This window comes from Pieris brassicae, chromosome 5 (genome assembly GCF_905147105.1).
Source record: "Pieris brassicae chromosome 5, ilPieBrab1.1, whole genome shotgun sequence".
Classification (NCBI taxonomy): Eukaryota; Metazoa; Arthropoda; class Insecta; order Lepidoptera; family Pieridae; genus Pieris; species Pieris brassicae.
In genome coordinates, this window is record NC_059669.1 from 22,142,577 (window position 1) to 22,154,617 (window position 12,041).

Sequence of the window (12,041 nt, forward strand, 5' to 3'; positions counted from 1 at the left end):
AGACGCCTACCTCTCAGGAAAATCAACAGAACCAACACAACGTTGTGTCTTGCATTGGTGACTCCGAAATCATAGCAATCGGACTCCAAGCATTAATTGATATAGAACTTGCCTTTAACAAAACTAATTTCGCCAGCTCTGAAAACTTATGAGTTTTACGCACAATGGACAAAATGGGATTCTACGTGCGGAAACTACCATATACATACACGCTATTTGTATACTTTGTGGACGCGCTAGGATTAAAAATGTTAAAATATTTTTTCGAGCCTATTTAATATGTTGCGATGGCAATGACGTGGGTGATAACGCGAGGTGCGCACTATTTATATTTAATGAAGAATGATTAGGTTGCACAACATTAATGAATGTATTAAAAATATACGGTTTCAAATTACTGGTGCGATAATTAACTTCAAGACTGAGGGTTCTGGGTTATCGTTTAGTAATAATCTTCACTGGTGACAGACGGTTGTGAAGTAGTTATTGCTTATCAAATAAACTAATATTATTAAAGTATAAATCTGTTCTTAGCGTAAGTAAACAATAAAAAATAATTTATTAAAATATTACACGAAGTGAAGTCGATAAATGAAAAATTATATATTAAATAGCTACGCAAAATTTTATTGAATCGAAATGTGATCAAATGTGATCGAAACAATGGCTAATTCTCTTGGATTGATTTCTTCCATAATTGAACGTTATATATAATCGACATACAGATCTGATCATATTCAATGAATTTGTACTTGACTTCGACAATTTGTTTTCGTAATTTCTCATTTTAGACTTGGCAATTATGATGCATCTTTTCTTTAATTAGTCTTTCGATTAGTTCAACCCGCATATAAATATTATGTTAATTTTAAAGTATTCAACTGTTTTACATACACCGATTTTTGTAAACAGTAAAACGAACACTAAGACTTTTGTATTTCATATATTTTGTCAATATTATTTGCAATACTATTTTGCCCAGCGTTAGAAATCAGTTTTCGCTTGTCTACAAAATCTATACAGCGATCGTTGTCCCTCGGGATGATCTTCGTCGCGATTGTATTGGAATCAATTTGTACGAACATTGCATTTGAGCTTCGCGTCTCATGTCTTATCAAATGTCACTTTGAACTAAAGTTCACATCTTATCGTTAGATGTTAGATGACGTTAAATGGAGTAAACAAATTGTAAGAACATGTAGAATGTTTTCTTATAACATATCACCTCAGAATTGTTGTATCTTCTTCTTGAAGAACGGTTGGACATCATCATAACTACTTTCATTTTGGGTGCTAGGCTTCTGGACAGTGACTGAATGAACAAACCATTATGGCCAGGTATCCTTCTACCTGCCACTTTGCTTTGTCTGGTTAGTTTAAGGAGCTCGTAATTTTTGGTGTTAAGTTAGACAGGTCCGCATTATTCAAATTTACTTTTCATGCTTACCTAGGTAACACTGAAAATGTTTAGAAAATGAAAACGGCTTAATGTAGAATGTTGCCAATACTTTTATTGTTTTTCGAAGTAATCTCCGTTCCTCTGTACACATCGTCACATTCGATGGAACCACTGAGAAAAGCAGTGGGCCCATTCTTCTTTAGGGGTTTCTTCTATGGCATTTTCATACTTTTTCACCGCATCTTCAGGGCTCGTAAAGCGAATAACTCGAATTTTATCTTTAGTTCGGGAATAAATGAAAGTCGCAGGGAGACACGTCAGCGCTGTATGGCGGATGACTGACTGAAAAAAACAGTCAAATCGGTCCAGCCGTTTAGCGGAGTTCAGTGACATAAACACTTACAGTAGAATTAAATATATACACATCTACTTGATCTAAGACGGAAGATACGTTAATCAACTAATATTCTTACAGACATAAAACAATGTCGGTTCCACCTCCACAATTCGAAGATCGTGACGAACAGGAACTTCTGTTATGTGGTCCTGGCCCCAGCAACTTATTACCATCAGTCCGAAAGGACATGACTAAACCAGTACTCTCTCCGATTTGTGATGATTATTTCAATGTAAGTAAAGTTTACTGTTATTTATTCATTTCAATCATGAACTAGATCGATTTCTCTAATGACATCTTTATTCAGCATAACAGCATATTCAGGTCGCTATTGGGCTTGCCCTGTTTTTGTAGTGTGTCAGTTATACCGATACCCGAACTAACGGGTTTAATGCGATCGATGCATCATGTTAGGTATAACAACGGTTGATCACAAAGGAAATGCTTATGTTAAATCGTTAGTTTGCTGTCCATGAAGTTGTTTTGGTCTCATTGCTGTTTTGTGTAGGGTTCACTAACATAGGAACTAAGACCGAAGTGTTACTAACTCTAAAACTATATTTTGATATCATCTGAAATAGATAAGTTTTTATTATTCAGCATTACATCGTAAATACTAAATAAAATAAATCAGTGGCCCTACAGTCTTTTTAGGTCTGGACCTCAAATTTCTGTATCTGTATCATGATTATTTGTTAATCTAATAGGCAACTAGGTGATCGGCCTCCTGTGCATGACACATGCCGTCGACTTCCTTTGCCTTCACCGTTCAAGCGAATGTTAAATGGGCACTTAGAAGGAAAGTCCATTGGTGGCACAGCCGGGGATCCTTAAACCTCAAGTGTGAGAGTCACACGCTGAAGCCACTAGGCCAACACCCCAAATACTAAAAATACAAATTATATTAAAATGTAATATATTATTAATAAGAAACCAAACCTCTACGAAATGTATCAGGCACAGAACTTGTCTATAAAAATAAAAATTATCAAAGAAGGACATCTAATATGTGGTCAAATCAAATAACTATGTTTAGTATTGTCTTTTGTTAACATAGCTTTTACACATTTAGAGAAAACATTTATTTACCGGATTGAAGCTATGTATGTATTTAAGAGTTTTCTTTAAATAATTGTGTTCCCTGTGATGGAATGTTCAGTTATACTTCTGCACAGCTTCCATAACGTACTGAAATGAAACTAAAGTTGCCTTTGCCGTTTGTAAATATTTCAGAAAGAAATTGCTATTTTCGACACTTTGAAAAAGTTGTTAATAAATCTGAACCAATTAAAAATATCAGCTCAGACACATGCTAGGACATTGGAACGTTATACACATGGTATAATCGTTTATGAAGAAATTATTGATATTATTTAATTAACAACAAAATAAAATTATGAACGCCAAGACTGTTTTTGTTATTGTTTTTAATTATTTGTGCACATAATTTTTTATAACAGGTAGCTAATGCTTGAAAAGATGAAAATTCTTATTCAAACATAAGCCGTGTTAGAACTAGTATAGTTTTTTCTCAAGCTGTTAATAACGAGTTGTCTTTCAGGTAATGTCAGACATTAGAACTGGTCTCAAGTATGCATTTCAAACGAAGTCAGAACTCATCCTCGCCATAAGTGGTTCGGGGCACAGTGGTATGGAGACAATCATAACCAACCTCCTCGGCCCAAGCGATACCCTTTTGATCGCTAAAAGAGGTATTTGGGACTTGAGAGCGGAAACAATTGCTTACAAGCATGGTAAGGCTATATGGTACGAATTTTACGTATTAATTTCACTTGTAAAATAATTTATAATATCTTATAGTATTTATTTGTTTAGACTTGACGACTTAAGTTATTAGGCATCGGGCGGTTTTATCACTACCAAGCTATTTCTTCCAGGCAACCCTAGTATGTAAAAATACAAAAATACCTACAGAGTTAGTACAAGTACAAATACAAAAATACCTACCGAGTTAGTTGTACAAGAAATTTATAAATAATTGAAACATTTTTTACCTAATCTTAACGTTAATGAGTCATAATTAATATATATATATATGTATCTATACATATGTAGCATATTACGAGCAAGATGAGAAAAATATCTAAAGGAAGAGAGAGCTAGTCTGATATTAAGAGGCAAAAAGTTCCAATATACCAGCTTTTTATTTACTGTATAGAATATAATCTACATACTGACTGCAACATCAGCCCGGCAGATGGGCTCCAAACGCATAAAAAATTAATTCAAATCGTTCTAGCCGTTAAAGAGTTCAGTGACATACACACGTATAGTAGTAATTATATATATATATATATATATATATATATAACCCAATAAGTATTAACTTATAGTAACTGTGCATACACGAACAATTATATTTTAATTTAATATTTGGCATCTATAATAATAACAAATTAAATTAAATGTAAAATTTATTATCAGTAGTACTAATAAAATACTATCATGAACCTTGATTTTCTTTTTAGTCATCAATAACTATATCTCAAATGGCGAATCTCTGGCTAAATCTAGACCCAGGAGGTCCTTTATTTTGGTAACTGAATTTATACTTATCCAGTTATACTTTACCAGGAATCCCTACGCATATTACTGAAGTTCCCTTCAACGCAACATTTAGTTTCGAGCAATTAGAAGCAGCATTGAGCAATTATCGTCCAACAGCACTTTTCATCACTCATGGAGATTCTTCTACAGGCACCATTCAGAGACTGGAGGGTCTTGGACATATTTGCCATAAGTAAGTACAAATAACTTATTAAACATTGTCTACGTCACAACAAAACATTCAAAAAACAGTCAAAATATTATATTTTATAAAATATATTAAGCTTTGCATGCATTTGATATCTGTCATAATTGTGTATGAATTTGTACCTTTAATATAAGAATTGCTGTTTGTTTATCTAGCTAATCGAGAACGACTGCACCGATTAGGCTAATTTTGATACTTGTGGAAATTCCAGAAAAGATTAAACGGTAAATATAGTTAAAAAAATGAAAAAAAGTAATTTAATTTACCAATACAATTCGTTTCTAACTTCAAAATATTTGTTTAGATATAAAAAATTGTCACTTGATTGTCGAATACTTTTAGTACGATCAGAAATGTTTCCGTTTCATAGCTATCGTATCAGGAGCGATCCCTCTGATCTGTTTTGTATGTAGTCTCTTTTTAATTAAAAGTAAGAGGTGGTTATCGAAAATAAAAAATAAAAAAATCAATTTCAAGTCGATGATTTTTTTAGCTATAATTTTACAGAAATATATGTAGGTGATACGACGTTCAACGGGCCATGTAGTTATTTAACTAAAATACAGTGTTTAATAAATGTAATGCGTACAGTTACTACTATATTATACTACTCAGTAGTTATAAGAGTGTGAGACTAAAATTCTTCTTATATCTGTGGATATAGTATAAATCTAATTTCTTTGAAAAATAAGTCACAATTTTGTGTGTATATACTAAATAATAATTTTAATTATTTATATTCTTACATTGCAAGTTCACACTAATTGATCACCCAAGTTCACCAACAACGTTAACCGTCACAGGAAATTGTGAGTGCACTTCCAAAGTCAAAAAAGTTTAGTGGCAAAACTATTCGATTTTCCAAGCTTAAACGAGACACAGGCCCGGAACAATTTAATTACATCCCCATCCGGCCATGACTTCATTTTTTGTTACGCTCTTTAAAACTGGTTAAAACTCCTTTAATTACAAGTTCTCAAGATACCGCAATTAGCATACCGGTGAAAATAATGGCAGTTAAATATAAACATTAAAATTGTACCTGGCTGTACGTTGTTCGTTTTTATTTATGTTCTTTGACTTTAGACTAAATTTTCGTTCTTGTAAAATTTTATTATTCTATAAATTCTCGGTTATTTGTAGTAATTTATGTCTATATTTCGTAGCCCTGAGCAAATACTGGTTTTGTACTCTTAAACATTTTCTTTCAGTGAGCACTGATTGTTAACTTAAACGATATAGGAATGTGTCTTAATAAATTTCTTAATACATATGTAAATTTATTAGGTCAACGTGGCTTCTACAAGCCTACATGCCAGGAATTTGATAATTATAAACGTTGTTATTTAATATTGATTAGATGAAAATCTATTTTACGTATACGCCTCCAAGTTGAGTAAACGTCATACAAACCTTGGGTGGACGGCTAGTATCAAAATAAATACCTACTTGCTTTGAAACCTTCCAAGTGCGTTGATATTTTTTGTAGTACAGACGCCGCGTGCTTTCCCTGTTTCATTACTTAATGAGTTCGCTTTGACATAAATTACGAAAAACGCATGAATTTTCCTTGACTTTTCCTCATCTTTTCCAGTGCACGTAGTTTAGTATTTGATATTTCCTTTTATTGAAGCCTGTATATTATTTTAGACCATATTTAATTTAGTTGTTTGTTTAAACGTCTTTTTTCTGTTCTACACAATTGTCGGGACTGTAATATATAATTAAAGATCTATCATATATCGTTTTAAAATATTTTACAAACATAGCCTTTAAAAAGTTATTCTTACTAACACATTTAACTTATATAAAGTAAGTCAAAAAAAATCGAAATAGCTGTTGTGTATTCTAATATCTGCGTTTTCCACATTTTCAACTGATTTTTTTTTAAACAAGTGAAATTAATATATAAATCGTTTTTTCAGATACGGAACTCTTTTGCTGGTAGACACTGTGGTGTCACTGGGTGCTGTACCATTTTTGATGGATGAATGGGGAGTAGACGCAGTATATACGTCAACACAAAAAGCTCTAAGTGGCCCTGCAGGCATCACTCCAGTGGCATTCAGTGAACTAGCACAGTATGTTTTACATTTATTTCTCTATATGCACTGAGTCTTTAATATTACTAATTAAAAATATCTATTCAGTGAGTAATTATATAAACTTATGAAAAAATTTTCACATTTGACGAAGATCGGTCAATCTTTATATCTTTCGGATACGTGTTAAATTTAAACACTTCCCTGTTTACTGGGTAAAATCAATTTAATCGGAAATGAAAGTAATATATAGATCAACATCCAGGTTCGATAATTCATATAATATAAATTTTATATTATATAATAATTAAATATAATTAATTATCATTATTATACTATTCATAAATTTTCAGACAAAAGATAAACAGTCGCACACACGAGCCAGCTTTCTACTTCGATGTAAAATTAATCGCGAAACAATGGAATTGCTTCGAGAAGAGTAAAAAGTAAGTAAACAGTGTACCGTAAAGTACTACAAGAAAGAATGTACAAAAAAATGGAAAATTTAATTTATTTACTCTTGGGCCGTTGGGTTCAAGTGGACAGGCGCTAATTAAAGATTTAAGTTGACGCCTGGTAGACAGTACCGGAGACCACAGAGATGGTGCTTTCCTCGCTCAACGAATAAGTATCGTAACAGAGCGAGGTAATGCTGCCAGCATTAAAGGTACACTGCCACAGGGACCAAACTTTTAAAATTCTTTTCATTAATATTTCATCATTTTTATTATGTTGAGGTTAAGAATATTGTAAATTAAATTAAATTAAAATACTGTATATTTAATTTTTATGTTTAGGATTTTTTAACAAACATTTTACACTAATATATGGAAGCATCTTACAAACGAAAAAATAACAGTTTTTCGATATGTATCGCAGATCAATGCCACAATATACGGCGACTTAATGGCTTTTTTTATACATAGTATTTAGATGGAACATAATGTATCTTTTATAATTCACACAAATCAGTTATCAAAGTAATTCCCATATATAATTATCACTCAATCGCTGTAAGCAAAAAAATCACAATATACTTTAAGAAAAGCGTTAAGTAATTTAACAATATCATTAAAATAAACACAAAAATTAAGCGATTAGATAGTTTTTACCTTCTACTTTTATTGTTATCCAGTTTCTTTGAACAATAAAACAAATGTTAACGTATTTTTGCGTTTTCAGTTACCATCACACTTTAAGCCCTCCACTAATATGGGCACTGCGACGTTCCCTTATTGAGCTTTCAAATGAAACTTTGCCAAAAGCTTGGTCACGTCATGCTCAAACAACCGCTTTATTTCACAAAATGCTATCCAACTATGGATTTGAATTTCTCATACCAAAACCTGAAGATAGACTCGCTACAGTTACAACAGTTAAAGTACCAAACGGCTGTGTTGACCAGGATTTTATGAATCATATCAGATACAAGTAAGATACAAGCTCTGTATTTTTTTAACTAAGTTTATGGGGGATAATCAATATTTTTTGTGACCGGCCACTAGGAGACGTTATAGTGGGAGCGCAAACACAAGTGAAGTTTTACTCATACAATTAACAACAGCGGTGGCAATTTTTGCTCTTGGCTCAGATGTCTGTATCGGTTATTTGTTTTTTTTTCAATATGCTATTAGGTGATCAGTCTACTGTGCCTGACACATGCCATCAATGTTGGGTTAAGGATTCACAGCTAGTTAAATGTAATGAATGAAAGTCGCAAGCTCAAAAAATTAGGCCATTACTGCTCACAGAATACAATTGGTTCAGTAAATAAGCACAAACTATTTATATTGTTGTTTTAGTGATATATTTAGAGATGATCAGCCCTGTGTGGCCCTGGCCCTAACGAACTGCTTCACTCTTCCTCGTTCGTTAATTTCAATCACTTAGCATGTTTAATCATTGCAACTGCATTGTAATCATTAATTTTCAGACATGGTATCGTTATCTTCGGGGGCTTGGGACCAACAGTAGGAAAGGCACTACGAATTGGGATAATGGGAGTCAACTCCAATGAAGATGTCGTTACAAAGGTTGTCCAAGCGATGGTTGATGCGACACGGACTGTCATGAAGAGCAAAATTTAACACCTGTTTCAATGTATATATCTTTATTGTTTGTGTATATCATTTTTATCTTATTAAAATTTTAACCAACAATGATAAGGTTTATAAGGGCATTTTATTTTTATTAAAGTTTCGTTCGATGTTTCTTCAAGTTTTGACAGAAATATTTATTTATTTCGTAATACTACACAGCTAACGTGAATTATGTACAACAAAGAACATTTACCTAAACGGAACCTATTTGGAATACGTAATTAACAAAAAAGGTTCAAATAAAAAACAGAAAAAACAAGAAAATATATAAAATACGTTATACCTTATAATGTTGTGTGATGGTAGTTGATAGTGTGAAAGTGAGGGAATGTACATTCAAGTACCTACTCTCATTTTCACACCATCATATATCACGCAAGTATGTAGCTTGTTTTCTTGTTAAATTGTCCATAAAACTTGTATATACTTTTAGTTGAAACGACTAATAAGTTTTTAAACAATTAAGCATGCAATAAAAGATTTCCCGTTCTGGAATGAGACATTTCTGGTCGTTGATTTTTTGCATCTAAGACTTATCGACTTCAGAAAGTTTTCCTGCACGCCCGCACTTGCTAATTACTTTCTTACGTTAATTGTTGAAAGTTACGTTGGTGGACGTAGTTCGGACAAACTCAGGGTTGAAAATCGTATGTTGAACCAGCAGTCTACGTGTTACGTCCATTTGAAATTTATGCTCTAATCTTGGAACAAATCGCGACATAAAGATACATAGCATGCAAGCAGGGAAAATGTGGGGTGTAACGCCGGGGTGTTTGCTTTAGCTTTAAATAGTAAAGTTTTAACGATAGGACCGGACATCAGCTACACTTAATGTTTTCGGCTGTACAATATTTGAACGTTGGAATAAATTGTCAAATATTCGTAATTCTTAGTGTTCATTGTAACCGCGAAGGTCGGATTTTTAAAAAAATATTTAACCCAAATCTAATGTAACGAATTAATGTTATTCTTTATATTATTATATAGAGAAGTTCTTTGTCTCTGATAACTTAAACTTAAACTAAAAATATAAACAGTTTAATTGTATTTTAGAGTCCATCTACCAAAAAACTTTGCCAACATATTCGAAACAGGACCACTGCTACTGTATTGTATCTCAGGAGTCAAGCTGTATTATTCATCGGAGGGGTCCTGGGTTACAGATAATGTCGCCACATACGACGCGAAACAATTCAGTCCGTTATAGAAACCACTAAATAAAAGCTACAAAAACAAGCCAACATATTTGCGTTTTTACATAAAAACAATTGTGAAACCGCGTTAAGTACTGGCAAGTGGCGTGCGCCCGGAGCAAGGCGGGCTTGCCAAATGTGCCATCGGATAGCACCAGAACATTGTTGCTTATTTACAGCCACCCTATTAGCACTAAATCTAAACATTAACCCGATTCCGGTAACCAAACTTCACTGGAATATCGGTCACACCGAATATATTTCCGCGAAACATTAACTTGTTATTAAAACAGATAGAGTGAACTGTTTGTAAATTCTGCAATACTGGCGAAAACAGTGTTTTATGGTTGATATTTGGGGTTATTTCAACGGAATTTTATTACATATAAAGACAAATATAACTACCGCTTATCATAAACACTGAAAATTAAAAGCATTAAAAGACCTTAATTTATAAGTTTTGATGTAATAAGTCCCCAGGTTCCTGATATTTTATTTATTTACAGTTTATGTATGGCCAAAGAGCCCATGGGCTCTATGAGCCTAGCGGCTTCAGCGTGCGACTCTCATCCTTGAGGTTGTAGATTCGATCCCCAGCTTTGCACTTTATCTTTATGTGCGCATTTAACGTTCGCTCGAACGGTGAAGGAAAACATCGTGAGGAAACCGGTTTGCCTCAGACACAAAACGTCGAAGGCGTGTGTCAGACACACAAGGCTGATCACTGACATGCCAATAAGATTCACAAATGATCATGAAACAGATTCAGGCAACTGAGGCCTAGACTGAAAAATGTTGTAGTGCCACAATTTTTTTTTTACTTATTTATTTTAGAAAGGCACACTAACGAAACACTAACAGAGAACTCACGACACACAAAAACATAATTCATGCATGTGCAAGTGTGCACAAAATTTGAAGAGAAATATTACAATTAAATAAAAAATTCTTATTGTATAATTTCTTTTCTCTTTTAGATCAATTCTCTTCTCGACTAGATCAAAAAATGCAAATATGCAATTTATTTTATATATGGCTACTATTTCAAATAAACATATTATTAACTAATTGCTGCTTATTAATAATTCTTAAACTTAAATGGAGATGGGCAGGCCATGTAGCTCGTTGAACAGATGGTCTAGAGCAGTAACCGAATGGACGGGTCCGAAAGGAAAATGAAACAAAGGTAGACCAATCGAGCGCTGGGCCGACGGGATCGAGAGGGTAGCTGGTAGAAATTGGATGATGATGGCACAAAATAAATTAGGGTGGAAAAAGTTGGAGGAGGCCTTCTCCCGGACAGGGGCCGCATTTTAGTTAAAACTGTAAATTTATCTTTCTTTATCAAATGTATGGTGTCAAAGATGTGGAATAGAGGCGTATTATTATTATAAATAATTATTCCACGTACATTTTAAAATCATAATACTGGTATATTAAGAATTCCCAACCCATACCACTCATAAATAGGTCACTCTCCAGCGAAGAGGCGAGAAAACTGAAGCTGCTAGAGTAAGCGGGGAATGAAAACTTGTTGACGATAGTCAGTGAGAACAAGATTATGTTTCCGGCAACGGTGATAATTGTCCGGAACATACAGATATTATAGATAATCCTACCAAATCAGTCGATTACAATGGGCAATGTTTATCAATGTCGGTAATTTAATGTCAGCAAAAAAATGAATTCTTTGTAATTTACTGCCAGTTCTCAAATCAAGGGTGGACTCTCGAGTCCTGGCAGACTTTCCAACAATACTTAGTTACTCCGCTGGCACTGCGACTACGAGTAAGTGTCTTGACCTCCAAAATGAGAATCTTCCAGCGCTCCCTGTCCCGTGCTACCTCCCGCCAATTGCTGGCTTTCAGCTGAAGCAGATCCTCCACCACAAAACAGGCTTAGGTTAGCTTTATTCACTGCCCGATCTAGGCCTATGCGCTCAAGGTGCACCAGCCAACGTAGTCAATGCGCCTTGTATTCGGCTATAATGTTCAGCTGGGCTACTAACTATTTATTTCCGGACCCAGGATTTTACGCATTATTATGTGTTCCACTATTAGTAATTTCGTCTCCTCTTTCACAGCAATCTCAATAACGAAATTTGGTAGTTCCGTTATAAGTTAGGAAATCTTTTA

General features: G+C 33.8%; 1 protein-coding gene across 2 annotated transcripts; it reads left to right on the forward strand.

Moving 5' to 3' along the window:
* The first annotated feature begins 410 nt into the window (after window positions 1-410).
* On the forward strand, window positions 411-8,785 carry LOC123710329 (serine--pyruvate aminotransferase, mitochondrial). Of its 2 annotated transcripts, none has more exons than XM_045662149.1 (8): window positions 411-535; window positions 1,875-2,028; window positions 3,358-3,550; window positions 4,392-4,557; window positions 6,498-6,653; window positions 6,968-7,060; window positions 7,797-8,045; window positions 8,548-8,785. In XM_045662149.1, the coding sequence occupies exons 2-8, from the start codon at window positions 1,885-1,887 to the stop codon at window positions 8,699-8,701; spliced, it is 1,155 nt and encodes a 384-aa protein (XP_045518105.1). In that variant the 5' UTR covers window positions 411-535; window positions 1,875-1,884; the 3' UTR covers window positions 8,702-8,785. The 2 variants fall into 2 exon arrangements, with proteins under 2 accessions (XP_045518105.1, XP_045518107.1); XM_045662151.1 differs by lacking the exon at window positions 411-535 and adding an exon at window positions 1,232-1,370.
* The last annotated feature ends 3,256 nt before the right edge of the window (window positions 8,786-12,041 follow it).

Bases quoted from the DNA above. Each gene is read 5' to 3' on its own strand.
- LOC123710329 (XM_045662149.1), top strand. From the start codon at position 1,885: ATGTCGGTTCCACCTCCACAATTCGAAGATCGTGACGAACAGGAACTT. The intron at 3,551-4,391 runs GTAAGGCTATAT...ATACTTTACCAG, and splicing joins AACAATTGCTTACAAGCATG to GAATCCCTACGCATATTACT. The intron at 7,061-7,796 runs GTAAGTAAACAG...TTGCGTTTTCAG, and splicing joins TGCTTCGAGAAGAGTAAAAA to TTACCATCACACTTTAAGCC.